The 19,030-nt window shown below is 37.4% G+C and overlaps 2 protein-coding genes across 9 annotated transcripts in view; both read right to left on the minus strand.

Annotated features, from left to right (window-relative positions):
- Positions 1 to 19,030, minus strand: part of LOC103043027 (interleukin-4 receptor subunit alpha) — a 679,179-nt gene that overhangs the window by 429,409 nt on the left and 230,740 nt on the right. The window lies entirely within an intron of this gene.
- axin1 (axin 1) overlaps positions 1 to 19,030 on the minus strand; it is an 80,619-nt gene that overhangs the window by 38,646 nt on the left and 22,943 nt on the right. For 3 of the 6 annotated variants that reach the window (XM_022683394.2, XM_022683392.2, XM_022683395.2), the window contains exon 3: positions 4,384 to 5,355. In XM_022683394.2, coding sequence (XP_022539115.1) covers positions 4,384 to 5,276 — 893 coding nt within the window. In that variant the 5' untranslated portion in view covers positions 5,277 to 5,355. Of the gene's footprint in view, positions 1 to 4,383; positions 5,356 to 8,545; positions 8,884 to 15,463; positions 15,670 to 19,030 lie in introns of those variants that run through there. The other 3 variants (XM_022683393.2, XM_022683391.2, XM_022683396.2) reach the window with 3 other exon arrangements.

Here is a 19,030-nt window from a genome sequence, read left to right on the forward strand (position 1 = left end):
CTCTGAAGAGGAGAATAACAGACATCTGACTACTGCAACATTTAGAGGCACCAAAAAGCCTGAAGGGTGATCCTAAAAGGCTATTTAAAAATGAACATGGCGTCTTTTTGTAACTGGAGCCAAACACTTCACGTAATGAAATAATCATCTGAAAACAACCTCAAAAATACATTGCTCACTAATTAAAAAGGCATAAAGTCCAGAGGCCATGGAAGACACATCGAGCTGGGTGGAGTTGAGTGTTTCTGTGGTTTACGAATATCAAAGTCTCTCATTTTGTCACGTTACGGCTTGTTAAAAGAAGCGCCCCAACACAACCTTCGAGAAAAAGTTGCCAACTGTAACCAGCAGGGAGAATACATAAGGAAAGTTACTGCGACAAACTTTTCAAGGGGGGAAAAGGGAGAAAAGAGAAGGGGAAACAATTTCATGTCTCTCTAACTCTCACTTTTTTTTCCCTGCTGCAGTCCTTGGGGCGTTTCGCGTCTTTGTACTTCCAAAGCTCAAGTTCTATAGGCCTGAGCTTTTTGGGCAGAACAAGGTTACTGCATCCTCTCAGCCCATGTCAAGGTTTGCCTGAGACAGCTGAGACAAAACTGGGTCAACTTCTAGGTAGAGAATGAAGCAATTTCCAACATGGCGGAGGACAGCCAACAGTGAACATGAAGAGAGCGGTGGAGTTCTTCAGAAGACCCAAACACAATGTGTTCCTGAGCATTTTTACAGGGGCTAAATCAGGCTGTGCAAATCCCTCCTCCAGCTCACCATGCCTGTTTAGTGTTTAAGCTTCTCGCCGGGTGGAAATTTTTTTTACACAGCACGAATTGAGGAATCGGAAATGTGCTTTTTTTTTTTTTTTAACAGCGATGGTGGGGGATGGATGAAGGGGGGGGGACCTGCCGATATTTGCTTTTAAATCAGTGGTAGAAAGCTTTGTAATCCTCTGCACAGCCCTTTTCAAAAGCCCACATACACAGATTTCTATTGCAATGGGACAAGGATTAGAGTCTTAAGTAGTCACATCTCTAAATCCCATTTCGCTCATATGGAGGGACACAAGGCTGTGATGCATCCAAACGATTTGCTGCAGCTTCAAATCACTGCCTCTGTAGATTAAATGACGGAATGAGGTACACGACACCGAAGACGACAAAATCTGCACGCTTAGAGGCACAATGGGACACCACTTAAGACTGGCACTTAGAAATGAGACTGGTATGAACAAGCAGAGCAATACAGCAGCAAGACAAAAACATACACTATATATCCCAATATTTGTGGACAACCCTTCTAATGAATGCATTCAGCTATTTTATGCTAGGTTGCACCCATTGCTGACAGTTGTGCCAATGCACACACCTACAGCTTGTCTAGCCCCTGCAGAGAAGTATACTAATAGAATAGGACCCTCTGAAGCAGATCAGCACCAAACCATTAGCAGCATGCACAGAGCCAGGTGTGGCCTCGAGGTAGGGTGGGACAATTGACCAAAAAATGAATAGACCACTGAAGTTTTGCATCATTCTGTTGTCCTCGGTATGCCCAAATTTGCTGTTCCATGTCCAAGCTGAACTTCTCAATTGCCAGAATGAAGAGGCTTCTCAAAAACATTAAAAAAACAAACAAACAAAAAAAAAAACATACATTCAGAATCCTATATTATTACCCCGTTTTATTCTGTGCACATTTCTCTCCTGGACTGAACAGCTAATGCTCACTCTCTCTCTCTTTGAATACTTTAATATTCACTGGTGAAAATAATCCAAAACGCGATACAAACAGAGCTCAACAGCCACCATCGCTAGCCTGCTACCATACGTTGCTGCAGTTCCGTGACGTCAATTCAGTATGCAGTAGCATTAGCTTACAGGTAGCAAAAATCTCATGATGGCGTCGCCTTAGATAAATGTCTATTGAAACTGTCATTTCAAACCTGTACCCGAATAAATCTTACTCCTATTGGCTAGATAAGACTTTATTTATTCTGTTGACACACTTACTAATGTGTGATTATGCATGGTCTCCTTAAAAACATACAATCATATTTGTAGTCACATGATTTCACCCTGTATAGACTTCAGCACTGAAGCAACATGGAGGAACACTGAGAAGAACTCATTCAACAAGCTGATTAAACAATTTGATCATACTGTACCTCATTTAATTGTATTTATTTATGATACTCATTCAAGATCATCTCACCAAGCTCCTTCTAAAGGAGCTTAACGCATCCCAGCATTTCTGAGATGAATTTAAGTGGTGATCAGCCAACATCCTGACCTCACTAAAGAGTTTGTAGCTAAATGCATGCAAATTCTCACAGCAAAGTTCCAAAATTTAATAGAAATGTACTCTTCCTTGGACAGAAGAACAGGACAAACCCTTTTTCACCATTGGTTACAGACTTATGTCTTTATAGTGTGCCTCATCGTTAAAAATAAAGCTACGTATGCTGATATGTAAAAAACAAACCCATGTATCGGCATATTCCAATGCTTCTCCTGGTTCACAGCGAGTATTTTCATTTTACTTTACCTCTTCCTCTCCTCGCATTAAACTAGGTTTCTCCATTTCACTCTGCCATAAGGGAATTCGTGTCAAGCTATTCTACAGGAAGGCTTTCTTCTCGAATAACAGCCTGTCATTCATAAGACACCTGGGCAGAGAACACAAAGAGCACCCGCCTGCACCCGTTCACAGCAGGCGGCGGCGCCACCACTGTGACCCAGTCAGAGCCTGGGTGCCACGGTCCCAGGTAGCCAGCTTGAGCTTACAGCTTTGTACCTACACGGCCTGCCTCACATCTCCTCAGGAGGGCTGTACTAGCGCTCAGCTTGGCTTTTGATGTGCTTCTTTAAGCAGTGTGCAGTGGGGAAGAGAGAGAAGTGAGAGTGAGAGCTTTCCTGCCAACGGAAAAATGAAGATACATCAATAATATGTAAACAGATCACTAGGAGAGCGCACTTTTTGTGATTTATAGACTTTGAAAACTGGGGGTAGCTCCTTCAACACCTTTTCTAGGTGACTTCAAGAATCTAGGGGTCTCTCCAAGAATGATACCTTTGATAAAACCTTATTCAATGCTTCTAAGGAGACTTCACATGTAAATTATCAACATATGTTCAAACCTTTCAGCTTGTTCCAAAGCAATATACACTCTAAGAAATATAAGTACAGATTTGTACTTAAAAGAGTACAAAGCTTGTCGCTGGGGCTGTACCTTATATTGAGGCACAAAAAAGTACCTTTCAATGAAAGTCCTTTTTTGTATCCATGGTTTTTGTGGCAGTAAAGATCATAAAGATTATAAACATTATCATCAACTAAATATGGCTCAAAAACTTGATGATACAAAATTGTCTGGCTTTCAAATAAAAAATGTGCAATTTAAATATATATTGTTCATTAGTACAGTGATGCAAAATACTGAATGTACCCTTTGGTTGGTTAAATGGTACAAATTTGTACTTATTGCTGTTAGAACTTTGTACTTCAGAGGGAACAAATCTGACCCCGTAAAGACCAATATTGTACCTTTGAAGGTACAATTATAAAGAGTGTACCTTCGAGTACAAAAAAGTACTCATATCGTACCTCTGTTTTTTAGAGTGTAGCAAGTGTGAAACATGACATGAACCATGAGTCCGGAGCTAAAGTTGAGAATATGGCCAAAATCTACATCACGATACATCTCTTAATTTTTGTCAGTACAATATAATATCGATATGAACCTTATAAAAGCCAGGAGTCACGCAAGGTGTACTTTTCCTGTTGTTACGATAGAAAAGATTCATACTGATACTCCCTACAACAAGCTGCAAGGGGGAATTTTTGACGGCACACCTATAGATCACAAAAATAGGGTATTATTATGTATAAAAGGGTGGGTACAGTAAAAGGCTACATTTTTACTGTACTGACATTTCCACAGTGCACAACACATTTCCCTGTTTTCTGAAATGCAGAGAACATTCACCAGCAGCAGTTTATTTTCTTAAAAACTGCAATCCAAATACTCTCCTATATTTTGCCAGCATAGTGATTTTACTCTAAGTGTGTTGCTCTCTATCTAGTTCGAAATGACTAATTACACTCTTCATAATGAGGTTTGCAGTTAGTGAGTGTTATTTAAGTTATTATTAAACTATTATTACACCTACTACATCAAATTAGACCAGACACACTAGTACATTCCAGAGATTCCTTATCATTTGTTGGATTATGTCAAAACTTTCATTCCTGCATTCAAAGAACACAGTGACTCATCACTATGCCAACAGCGCCAAATAAGTGATTAAACTGACTGTTTAGAGACAATATCAAAACTACAACAGACACTACCTTAACAGAAAGAGAAGATTATTAAAATGGGCTTTTCTTTACCTGTACTCCCGACTGTCGTGGTATCTCTTGTTGTCCACACGTTGAGGCACAGAGTCCAAGAAGAGTTTCGGCTGTAGCCGGGTACCAGACGTGGGGTCATTTACAGGATGCTCCTCAGGCTCCTGCTCGCACCTCCACTCCTCGTCCTCGTTTAACGTGGGCAGGTAGCCCGGCAGAACCTTTCCATTTCCCGACACAGAGCTCTGGTCACTGTACAGCTTGGGGCTTTCCCCACCTGTCCTGGTGTATTCCAAATAAATGTCAGACTTGAGAAATAAAGGATAGGTGTTCTCCTCCATCATGGTCTGAATTTCAGTCTGGGCCTGGTCGAACATGGCGGGGTCAATGTGTAGCTTCATCACGCAGTCCTTGATGAAGCTTTTTGTGGCTGGTTTGATCTGTCGAGACACAATCCCATTGTTGTCCAGGATGTACTTTTTGTAGATGGCTTTCGCCAGCTTCAGCTTCTTTTCCTCGTTGCCGTCGCTGGTTTCCAGCTTGCGGAAGCCGCTGCAGGCAAACCAGAAGTCCAGCATGTCAGCACAGTCCTCCTGCTTGAGGAACGTGCGGAACAGGTGGATGCCATCTTGGTCGTCCAGCAGCGAGTGCAGCGACTCGGCCCACTTCAGGTAGGGAGGCGTGGGCGAGGCGCTGCCTTCGGGCTCATAGCCCAGGTCCAGGTCGGGCCGCCTGGGCGTGGCTGTGGAGGCCTCGCTCTTGAGGCTCTCGCTCTTGATGGAGTAGAAACCCATGCCATACTGCCGCCCAACACTGGACACCAGCTCGCCCTCCTCACCCGGCACCGGTGGTCTGGGGGCATCCTCAGTGAAGCTGCCCCCGAGATCCACCAGGTAAGCCCCCTTCTCGTTCACACTCATCCTTACAGTGTCCATGCACCCAATCCCAGCTCAGCCCACTCAGGAGAACAATTAGATCCAGAATTCCTCCAATTCCACTGTGAAATAATTCCTCCTAAATGGATGAGAAAAAGTACAATCAGATAAACATGCTAAAAATTCATTCATTTTTACGTTGCTTTTAGAACAGCTCATTAAAATCACTTTCTAAACGTGAAACATCAGAACGACACTTCTTCGTGTTTGCTTTTAACTAAGCTTTTGTTTAAGAATGCATAGTAATGCACTGAATTATGAGAGACATCAAGAATCAAATATTGGCAGGAAATGTAAAATCAACGATTTAAAAACAAAAGGCCGGAAATCAATGAACCTTGAATAAGAAATCAAGTCGTTGGGTCAAACCCGAAACATAACACAGAATGTCTCGCAATTATTATTCTGCGCTTCGATATCAAAGCGTGATTTTTCTTTTCAGCTCGATTTCAGCTACTGTGTTTGTATCTCAAGAAGCCTGAATGCGGGGGATCACCTTTTAGAGCGTTGCACATTAGCAGAGACCAGAATGCACAAACTTGTAAGGAGAAGGTTTGGGGAATTATAGATTTTTATACCATACCATAGTACGGTATACTTGATTTTAATGCACATGGGTTTCTCTGAAGAACAGAGCACTGCCAAGGTTATCTACAGAGAAACTGCAGGAAGCTTTACACCGCTCATGACTAATTGCTCCAGGGGTGACCATGGTGGAACAGCGATGTCCTTGGATCATAAATCATTATGTTCAGAAGTTTGTAGACCAACCAGCAAAGACATAACATATCTGTCCTATAAAGAAGGAGTTCAGATTCAACTCCTACAAGTTACTTCCCAACTTGTTAAACCTCAAAACCAACAAAAATGTCCATCTATCCTCTTAATCATCAAAATGTTGTTAGCTAGCTGTTTGAGATGTGAAGAATAGATATTTTTTTCTAATGATGGCGCAACTGCTTCAGGACTGATCACAGTGAAGCTGCAATAGTCATGGATGATAAAATGCTTTCTGGGTTGGAAGGTTTTCAAAACATCTGAAAAAGACAATGCCATATCCACCCAGTGAAGGAGGAGCTTGGAGTTCCTCTCCTGCTTTTCAGTGATGGATTACTGTGCTTAGCCAACTTATGAACCTAAGCATGTATAATAGACAAGTAATTAAGGATGCACAATACTATTAGAATTATATCTGTTTCGGCCAATGCCAATAATTCTAAAATAAAAATGGCAATTATTGGCGAAATACCATATTTATAGCTAGATATTTCAAACAGACACTTGCTGCCGTATTTATTGTAAGCTGGTAAAGTACCAAGTGATGCTTGCTGTGCTCCTACAATGATCCCACACTGGCTCCGCTACTAGAAAATTCCACGACATTGCATCCCTATTTGCAATAATGTTTATCACCACTAAAACCACAAAACTGTTTTTTGCCCAATAAAACGTCTGGAGATACCCACTACAAGACCAGATGTTTCTAAACCCTGGTCATGGAGAACACACTGTCCTTCAAATTTAAAGTTTAACCGTCTCAACACACCAGATCCAGTCAATCAGCTTAATAGTTTAGAGTTTAAAAATTTTCAACATTCAAGATTGACAACTTTTAGCTAGATGTATTATTATAGATGTATCATTTTAGTGTTTACCTGCTTCAAAAGCACAACAAATCAACAACAAACAATGCATTTGAGTTAAACATCTTTGCAGAGAAAGGAAACCAATGAACTGTGCAGGGCGGTGGTTTCTTCATGACAAGGAACCCAATTATAATTTGGTCGCATTTTAAACACGTTTTAATGACTTAACAGGTCACCCAAATTACATATTTTATCACCAATGGCTCCAGTAAAAAGGAAAATGTGTCCTCAGTGATCCACTCCAGCTTTCTCAGCTGCACAATGTATAATCTTTTATTTTTTAAACTGCACTACAAAATATAGGTAATGTTAGATCACTGTTTTAAATGTTGCTCAACAAAACTTCCAGATATAGTGACTTTTAGCTAGCTTTAATAGAACAACCTGTCCTTCACATTTTAACATTCAGTTAGCTAATCAGCAACTTTAGAAACCTCTCTTGATCTGAACATAGTTTTAACAGCAGAAAAACAATGAAATGTGCATTGACAATCTAGCAGACTATATAGAACACCCAAACAACATTTTTTTTTTAGGTTACAACTGTTCCAGAAAAATAAAAATCTGTCCTGTGTAGAAGAAGCACAGGGTTAATTTTCAATAACTCCTTCCCCGCTCCAAAATCGAGTCTTTTTTTTTTTTTTTTTTGCAAATCTGAACATAGTTCTTATAGCAAAAACATAATGAAATGTGCACTGACAATCTAACAGACCATAGAGAACACCCACATTCCATTTTCTCCTCCACCAGTCTTACACACTGCTTTTGGATGACTTTATGCCACTCTTGGTGCAAAAATTCAAGCGGTTCAGCCTGGTTTGATGGCTTGTGATCATCCATCTTCCTCTTGATTATATTCCAGAGTTTTTTTTTAATTTGGTAAAATCAAATAAAATCATAATTTTTAAGTGGTCTCTTAGTTTTTTCCAGAGCTGTATATCCTGTGAAGGAGGAGCTCATCTTTCCAATATGTCCTTCCCAGCCCCACAATTTAAGAACATACCTTTTCCCCTTTTAAATACCACATCAACATCACTTTTTAGTTAGTTAGCTAGATAGTTAGTTAGTTAGTTTGTGCCGTTTTAAATGTTGCCTCAACAAAACTTTAGAGCTTTAGAGAAAACTACCAGCCACCAGCTTGCCAGTCCTGTTGGAGGAGACCCTGTAAGGCTAAAAGACAATGGTGGTTATGTTTGAAAAATACGATTTTAGCTTGCTAAGCTTTTAAGAAATCAAACATATGCAATTAATTGCTGAAGCTAGAGATCTAGAGGTTTAGTTTAATATATTTGCACACCATCTAAGATCTGCTGCTTTGATTTATCATTCATTAAAAGTCCCTTCACAGTTCAAAGCGAACCTGCTGGCTAACCTAGGTTAGCTGAGCTAGCTAAAGTAGCCACAAACAAAACAAGCTAGCTGGAGTTCAGCCACTGGAAAACACAGTGCGGCTAGTTAGCTAGCTGGCTAATGCTAGCTAAGATCTGCGTTAAACGTAAATAAAGTAGCTAGGGTTAGCTAACGGGTCACAGCGCACAGTAAAGCAATGAAAGGAAAGCCAGGTTAGCCAGTTAGCTAGCCTTAGCTATGTTAGCTAAGTTAGCTGGCTAGCTCGTTAGCTACCTAAGTTGATATGACAAGATCCGCTCCGGTCCAACTCTCGCCATAGTGCGCGGAGAACACGCCGCCAGGAGCCGATTCTTCCACATGCAGCTGATTAATCCCCAGCTCCAGCCCGCCGCCGCCGCGCTCGATCCCCGCGGTTTCCCAGCGCTCTCCGCTACTTTACTGCGTCTTTCTTCCTTTTTCTTCCCGACGACATTACAACCAACACCCCCTCCTGTAACAGTTACCCTCCCCGCTGCTTTGAAGTGAGCCCCACATTCACTGCATTCATGTCTTGGCCTCTCTGAGTCTCAACAGCACAGCAGCAGCAGCGCTAACGGGTGGGGGAGGGGAGAAACTAACTCCATACACACACACACACACTTACATACATACACATACTAACACACATTTACTCTCTGTAACACACACTATAACATATATACACACACTCACATACACACACTCTCTGTAACACATATACTATATTATACACACACTCACTCTCTGTAACACACTATATCATATACACACACTCTAACACACACTATAACATATACAGTATATACACACTTACAGACCAACACGCTCTGTAACACATACACTATATTATACACACACACTCTCACTCATATACACACTCTAACACACACTATAACATATATACACACACACTCACTCTCTAACACACACTAAAACACACTTACACACACTACAACATATATACACTCACACTCACTCTCTGTAACACACTATAACATATATACACACTTACAGACCAACACGCTCTGTAACACATACACTATATTATACACACACACACTCACTCACTCTCTGTAACACACTATATCATATACACACTCTAACACACACTATAACATATATACACACACACTCACTCTCTAACACACACTATAACACACACTCTAACACACACTACAACATATATACACTCACACTCACTCTCTGTAACACACTATAACATATATATACACACTTACAGACCAACACGCTCTGTAACACATACACTATATTATACACACACACATTCACTCACTCTCTGTAACACACTATATCATATACACACTCTCTAACACACACTACAACATATATACACACACACTCACTCTCTAACACACACTATAACACACACTCTAACACACACTACAACATATATACACTCACACTCACTCTCTGTAACACCTTATAACATATATACACACTTACAGACCAACACGCTCTGTAACACATACACTATATTATACACACACACTTATTCACTCTCTGTAACACTATATCATATACACACTCTAACACACATACACTCACACTCACTCTCTGTAACACACACTAACATATATAACATATATACACACTTACAGACCAACACGCTCTGTAACACATACACTTTATTATTCACACACACTCACTCTCTGTAACACACTATATAATACACACACACTATAACACACACTATAACATATATACACACACTTAATGTCTGTAACACACACTCACTCTCTAAAATACACTATCTGTAACACACTATATAATATATACACACACACACACTAACATATATACACACTTACTCTCTAACACACACTATAACACACACTAACTCACTCACACTTTGTTACATATTAACAAATACACACTAGTATACTAATACACATACTATATCATATACACACACTCTGTAACACACACTATATCATACACACACTGTAACACACACTATAACAAATACACACACTATATCATATACACACTCTTTGTAACACTATATCACATACACACTCTCTCTCTGTAACACACACACACTCGCTGTCTGTAACACACTATAAGTAATACACTCACATACCAATACGCATACTGTAACACACTTACATACACACTCTATAACATTAACACACACTTACATACACACACTATAACATATACACACACTTACACACAAACATGCTTACAAATACACACCCACACTCTGTAACACACACTATATCATATACACAGTCTCACATACTAATACACACACTCCCTGTAACACACACTATAACATATACACGCACTCTCACATACACACATACTAACACACATATACACATACTATAACACACACTAACACTCACTCTCTGTAACGCACACATGCACACTCTCAATCACACACATACATACTCTCATACACATATACACACTCTCAAACACTCTCACATTTACATACACACATGCATTCACAGACACACATATTTACACACATATACACTCTCATATACATAGTCTTACACTACCTCACACTTACATACATACTCTCATACGTACTTTCACACACTCACATACTACCTAACACACACAGTCCAACGCACATTACATACGCATATTCATACACTCTCCTACACACTCACTCTCATACACACTTTCCATACACTCTCATATACACACTTTTATTTACACACATACTCTGTAACACACACTCTAGCTGCATTCCAAGAATTCTTATCATTTTAGGTATACCTGATGTATACTCATTCAACTGTGGTAGAATATAATATTTAAAAAAGAGTATTTAGGGTATTTTGTGTTTTTGGCAATATAACTTAAAACTAATTAATTAATTTCAAGAATACTCTACTGCAACTAAAAAAAATTCAAACAAACATTTAGCAGAAACTATTTAATTTATTTTATAAATAAAAGTAACTTATCAAGTCTCTGATGTTGTACAACAAATACTAATAATATACAAAAGTTATTAAGTAATGGAGTAATGCAAGCTACCAAAACACTAAAGTGAAGATATTTTGTGCATACATATAAACTTATATAGACAATATAAACAATTATACAGAATAATAGTGATATTTTTCTTAGATATCATATTTACAAGATAAGTGCACATAAATGCCACCACAAACATGTATTAGTGGGTTGTTCAATAAGCCCTGTATTTGGGGGCATGTCAATAACAAACACTGATTTAACAGCAATTACAGTCTATATTTTAATAGTTTACTTTCATCCACACATGAAAAAAATCAGATATGTACAACTGACTTTTGTTAGAAAAACACTAAAGAAAAAATGCATTTTCCCCCAAGGTGTTCATATGTATATATGACTAAGTCCAAGCTCCAAAGTCATATATACAAACTTCTAAGGTGGACTTGCAGTATATCAAGTATTTCTAATTTTTAAATAACTGACGATACTAATCACATCCTCCATTCATATGAAGAAAATCTAAATAAATGTATATGTAAAAACGTCTTCATAGGACAGTCCTAAAGTGGACCTGCCTGTCCTATCTCTACTGCCTCTACAAACAATGATGTGCCTTTACTGACTATGCAAAATACAGCCTCATAGCATAAAATAGCATACGTTCTATGAGAACTTAAAGTAGCTAGCCAGATAGCTGTAGCTATAGCTGGCTGGCTGTGCTGAGGGTTCAGCTGTGCATACACTACCAGTCAAAGGTTGTTTAGTACTCTATTAGCAGTACAGCATGGCCCATACAAGCTACTTTTTTATTTTCTCTTAGCAAAGACTTTATTACTGCACTTCACCTGTCAGACCTCTAATCGTTCTCTTCTCTGCTGAAACTGAGACTTAGTCCACTGCTAACTTAAGCTAAAGGCTAAAGCTGTTGCCATGTGGGTCAGCCAAATGTCTTCCTGTTTTTAATTATAATCTACAAATGTAAGGCATGTGTATTAATTCTCTATTTTCTCTATAAAAGTTTTAGAACAGTTAATAACCCATAGAAAAGCTTGCTACCTTTTTGTTTACTACAATTTCACGAGGACATTCAATGCTGAAACTGAGACTTAGTCCAATGTTAAGCTGAGCTAAAAGTGCTGTTGCCATGTGGGTCAGCCAGACTTCTTACATTTTTTGCTATTTTAACTATATTTGTTTTCCTTAATGTTTTCCATAAAGGCTCTGCTAGTTTTCTGCAAAATTCTGTGCACTGGATTTTGTTCCATTTCCTGTTATTGACTGGACCTGAAGTGCTTCAATGGCGAAAATAAATTTCTATAAAAGAAGAAAGTGCAGTTAATCATTTAGAAAAACTATTAACTCATAGCCTACTGCCTTTTTTTGTTTTCTACAATTTTACAAGGACATTTTCACAAAAAAAAAAAAACATAATGCATGCATAATAACTAATAATACTGACCACATCCTCCATTCATATTAGGAAATCTAAATAAATGTGAATTAAAAAATGTGTAACTAAACTACTACTAATAATAATGCTAATACTACGAGTACTAGACGGAATGGGTCTCCAAAATACAGTCCTATAGAGGACTGTCCTATTTTTGAATATGAGCTTGTTTTCTGTGCACTATTAGAGGTCTGAAAGCTCTGCATCCTTGTTGTTATTTTAGCCATCTTTCATGTTGTGCAAATTTGGGAAAATTGGAGAATTTGTCTGTAGTTTATAGAATAAAACAACAATGTTCATTTTACTCAAACATAAACCTATAAATAGCAAAATCAGAGAAAGTGGTCTCTTAATTTGTTCCAGAGCTGTATATTCTCTATTTGTTCTATTTTTCTTTAAAAGTTTTCTTTTTCAGTTCTTCAGTCAGTCCTTAAAGGCTCTGCTAGCTTACTGCAAAGTTTTTTGCACTGGATTTTGTATTATGTCCAGTCTTTAATTTTAATCTACAGTCTAAGGTGTGTAAATAATTATGTATGTAAAACTTGTAACTGAACTACTACTAATAATAATGGTACTACTAGTAGTACTAGAAGGAATAGGATTTCATTGGACAGTCCTACAGAGTACCTGCCTGCCCTACCTCTACTGCAGCCTAGGCTTTGGAACACAGCTACACAGACACACACATTTACACACACACACACACATATATATATATATATATATATATATATATATATATATATATAAAACAATTAACGACAGTTTAGGTGCAGGTCCATCAATAAGCGGAAATAATATATATATTATTTCCGCTTATTGATGGACCTGCACCTAAACTGTCGTTAATTGTTTTCATGTCTTTACTTTTAATCTACAATGTAAGATGTGTACATATAGTCTCTATTTTCTATTTTTCTATAAAAGTTTTAGAATGGGTAATAACCAACATAACAAATCCGTGTATCATTCGTTCATTTGATATTCAATTGAGAATCAAAATCGGAAAATTAAAAAACCAATTCGTTTTTTCGTTTTTTCGTTTTTGAATATAATACCAAAAAACGAATAACGGCTTGTATTTTGTATTTTTATTTGGTTATCCAAACAAAAATTGGAAATTTAAAAAACGGACCAGGAGCCGAATTTGATTTTGATTTTGAACTTGACCCATTTGTGTGCCCTGGAAGTTACTGATTTGTTTATTCTTGGTGGGTTTCTGTTGCGCGGGAGTTCACTGCAGTGTTATCTACACAGTCTGTATTGCTGTAGGCTTTGGATGGAGTTGAGGATGGAGAGTTTTATCTTGTTCAGAGGAACTAAACGCGTTGCAGTGAAAGAAGACGATATGACAACAGAAAATACATGTCTTTTTCGCTTAAGGTCGTGTTGAACACAGAACCTTCTAACATTCATTGCAGAACATCGCTGGATCCCCATTTGCTGCAACGTGCACGAAATCTCTTCATGCGTCTTACCACCTTCAAAAAGATCTTTAATTAGGCCAGAATGTGGTTCCAGTCCGGCCATGCTGCCTACAGCAATACAGACTGTGTAGATAACACTGCAGTGAACTCCCGCGCAACAGAAACCCACCAAGAATAAACAAATCAGTAACTTCCGGGGCACACAAATGGGTCAAGTTCAAAATCAAAATCAAATTCGGCTCCTGGTCCGTTTTTTAAATTTCCAATTTTTGTTTGGATAACCAAATAAAAATACAAAATACAAGCCGTTATTCGTTTTTTGGTATTATATTCAAAAACGAAAAAACGAAAAAACGAATTGGTTTTTTAATTTTCCGATTTTGATTCTCAATTGAATATCAAATGAACGAATGATACACGGATTATAACAACCTGCTACTGTTTTTTTTTTGTTTACCACAATTTCACGAGGACCAAAAAAAAAAAGCATGCATAATAACTGATAATAGTGATAAATGTGTAACTCAATAGCTTATAATAATGCTAATACTTGTAATACTAGAAGGAATGGGTCTTCATTGGACAGCCCTACAGAGGACCTGCCTGCCCTACCTCTACTGCAGCCTAGGCTTTGGAACAGAGCTACACACACACCCACACACACACATTTATACATATCTGCTATTTTACAGCATTTTTATTTTTTTGTCCTATTTCTGCTTATTGATGGACCTGCACCTAAACTGTCATTCATTGTTTTTATGTCTTTAATTTTAATCTACAAGTTTCAGAACAGGTAATAACCAACATGCTACTTTTTTTGTTTACCACAATTTTTGCAACAAAAAAAAACATAATGCATATATAATAACTTATAATACTGATAAATGGGTATGTACAAATGTTTAACTCAAATACTACTAATAATAATGCTACTACTAGTAGTACTAGAAGGAGTGGGTCTTCATAGGACAGTCCTACAGAGGACCTGCCTGCTGCAGGCTAGGCTTTGGAAGGCAGCTACACACACACACAGAGGCAGGCCCTTCCGCCCGCAGTCCAGCAGTACAGTACAGACTCACAGACAACTTTAGCTACAGCACTCTTAAACACTTCGTATTTAATCGGCTCGGATCGGGCGCGTCCGGAACCCGAGTTCGGAACACGAAGCTCTAATGATTCAAAACGAGCCAAAACGGCACATTTCGCTCCTCTCGCTGCCGCAGTAAAAGCGTTCCCGGAGCCGCGGGGAGAGAGCGGAGGGGAGAGGGGAGGAATGGAGAGGCTCGGGGAGGAAAGGAGGGGAAAAGGGGGGGTAGAAAAGTGAGTGTACCGTACCTGTGAGAGCCTACTTTCCGCCTGCGAGTGCATCGGGAAGAGCGCCGCTCGGAACCGAGCACGAATCGGTTCATAGGTGCGAATCGCGGACTTTAGCGAGGTTAGAAATTACAAGCTAACAAAGGGAATATAGTCAGATCTCCAGCGCTTCCCATGGCAGTGCCCCTCTCTCTCTCTCTTTTACTCCTGCGCTTCAGTCAGCCTCTCTCTCTCCCTCAGTGTGTGTGTGTAAGCGAGTGAGAGAGAGCGGGGAGAACGGGCGCTGTGTAGCATTAGCGCCGCGTGTGTTCAGAAAACACACTGCAAAAAAAAAAAACAAATGTAAAAACTCATTTTTTTTTTTAATGTAGTGCAGTGTACAAAAAATAAGTTTTCATCTATTTTTCCAATTTATTTGTTCATCTCTGCTTAAGAAAAAAAAATAATCTTTTATTTTCTGATTTAAAAATTTAAAAGTTTGCATTTAGCAAGTTATCACCATATTTGTGATACAAGATACAAAAATAGACACATTTAACTTTGAGAGAAGATTCAACCTCATTTTTCTAAAAATTCTGTTTAAGAAAGGCTGAAAAACAAAAATTAAAATCAAAAAACAAAAATTAAAAACAAATTTCTTCTTAATTTTGAATTTAGCTTGATACAGTCAGAAAATTTAATTGACCATGTCATTAAGGCTTTTTGAAAAATGTATTTTGATAACCCCTTAATAAGTTTTAAAACCAGAAAAAAGTAGAAATGCTGGTTATCTATACTTTACCAAAGTAACTATTTATCAGCTAATTCTTTGTTCTATTGAACTTTCTACTACTTACATTTTAAAAAATGACTCATTACTCCTATTTCATTTTTTATTTAATTGAAATAAAAATATATAAAGCTTGTTTTCATTTGGGCACATTTGCAAAAAAACATAATGAATGCTTAATAACTGATACTGATCACATCCTCCATTCATATGAAAAAAAATCTAAATAAATAATACTACTAATAATAAAGCTACTACTAGTAGTACAAGAAAGAATGGGTATCTATAGTACAGTCCTATAGAGAACCTGCCTAATGTTAGTTTTTTTTTTTTTTTTTTTTTACAATACTAAAATAATTTTTCAGTTTTTCAGTCAGTCCATAAATTTGTTTGCACTGGATTTTGTATTATTTCCGGTTACTGACTGGACCAGAAGAGCTTCAATATCGAAAATAAACTGTTAATTGTTTTCATGTCTTTAATTTTATTATATATATTTATTTTAATCTACAATGTAAGGTGTGTATATATTCTCTATTTCTTTATAAAAGTTTTAGAATGGTTAATACCCAATAATATAGCCGGCTACATTTTTTGTTTAGTACAAGTTCAGATTGTGTGATAATATAAGAAGTAGAAGTAAAAAGTTGTGTGATAAATAATTTATTTCGGTACCACTTTAAAATAAGACTACCTTTATAAAGAGTTTATAAATGGTTTACAATTAATTTATGAATGGTTACTAATTAGGTTGTAAATGCCTTAAAATCACTAATAATCAGTTATAACACATACGTAAAAAGGGCAACAATGACCTGTTGTTTGCCAAATAGTGAACCCACAGCCATCTATACTGTTGCCCTTTATCCGTATGTGTTGTAACTGATTATTAATGATTTTAAGGCATTTACAACCTAATTATTACCTATAAATAAACTAATAGTAAACCATTTAAACCCTTAATAAAGGTAGTCTTATTTTAAAGTGGTACTATTACTTCGGTATTCAAGTATAGATAACCAAATTTTTTCACTTCAGTAAGATAACAAATTACTTTATTATGTATTATTTGACACCTCTGGCTATGTGTCTACCCTTTGTTATAAAGATACAGAAATGAGATTAGCTCATAAACAGGTAATGATGTGCCTGTAGTAACGCTATAGTAGCTTGATATCTAGTTAGATAGAATAAATACAGCCTCATAGCATATAATAGCATACGGTCTATTAACTCTGGTGTAAAGTAATTATCAGATCTGATATCCAAGGTTAATGTAAGTTCTCATTAAATCAATCATAATTTCACTGTGGACATGTTTACATGGTGTTTGGATGTGTAAAATTACTGTATAATTCTTTGTTATAAACTGTAATTACTAAAATGCTAACAATGATAACCTGAGAAATAGATATTCTAGTTAGAATCACCATAAAACACCAGTTAAGGATTACTCTGACAGTCGTCTTCTGAGGTACACAAAACACTGCATTAGTGTTGCCAACAGCTTTAAGAAGTAAGCGATTATTGACCAGTTTTAATACAAACCCAAAAATAAGCAACAGAAATGAACACAGAACTGTAACGACAAGCCCTGGACTAAAGGCAAAATTCCTAGATGTTGTCTGCTTTACAAATGATCTGCAGAAGGCCAGCTGTGGCTCCTGCCCGAGCTTTAGAGTATTTAAAGACCTTTGAAACGTTCAGTGGCTTAGAACAGGGTTTCTCAGCATGCTCTGAACCTGCAGAAGATATGACTCAACACCTGGATATAATCAGCCAAGTAATCTTACGCCTTTCTCCTGAAAAGATCAAAGATCCATGGAATGTAGGTTGTCATTCCTTCACTTTATGACTTTATTAGATTAGCTCTGCTGTGTGTGGAACAGTTCTTATTGATTAGTCTCAATTTCCAGACGTTAGCTATCAACCGAATGCACTCCAACACCAAAATGGAATCAACTGTTCTTTTCTGGAAGCGCAGTCTGAGGATTTTCTGCAAAACAGCAACAAAAGAAAACAGCTCCAGCTCCTAAACGAGTCGTTCCAACAGACATGTTGCCTTACCGAGTCCAATGCTCTTGCTATTGGCTCTTCTGGTAGCCAATAAACAACTAAGGGTGCCAAAAAACTAGGGGTGGGCGATAAGGCCGTAACATAGTATCACAATGGTATTTCATGGTATTTTCGCGATAATGATACTCTTAGCGATATTACAAAACATTGAACTAAAAAATGATTCCAAGAATACACTACTGCAACATAATGAAAATTAATTATTAATTATTGCATATGATTTGATATGGCACATCCCTAACTGAGATATTAAAAAATACAAGAATTTTATCAGATTTGACACAGAAGTCAATGATCGAGAATGTCATGATGCTAATAATCATGCACTCCAAATATCTCCATATATCCAGAGTTAAAGTAAAATAAATGATACTGGACAGATATAATCTGTCTCTAGTAGATATATAATGGGAAATTAGAACAGTGTGAAATTTTCTATTGCTAAAAACAGTAAAAAAAAAAAAAAAAAAAAAGTAGAACCCTGATGTGATAATTAGGGGTGGGTAATATGGCACAATATTTTAGCGTATAATATCGTTCACAATATTAAAAAATGTTGGCGATATTATTGCGTACGATACGATATGGCACACCCCTACCAGAAACTTTTATAATATCTTGATACATTTTTTATCCTATAGTCAATAAGCTTTAATATTCATATCAAGGGTATCATCAGTGCTTAAAAACACTGACCCAACTGTATATTTCATAATAAAAATAAAATAATAAAAAAGTAATAA

The sequence above is a fragment of the Astyanax mexicanus genome, chromosome 3 (assembly GCF_023375975.1).
Source record: "Astyanax mexicanus isolate ESR-SI-001 chromosome 3, AstMex3_surface, whole genome shotgun sequence".
Taxonomy (NCBI): Eukaryota; Metazoa; Chordata; class Actinopteri; order Characiformes; family Acestrorhamphidae; genus Astyanax; species Astyanax mexicanus.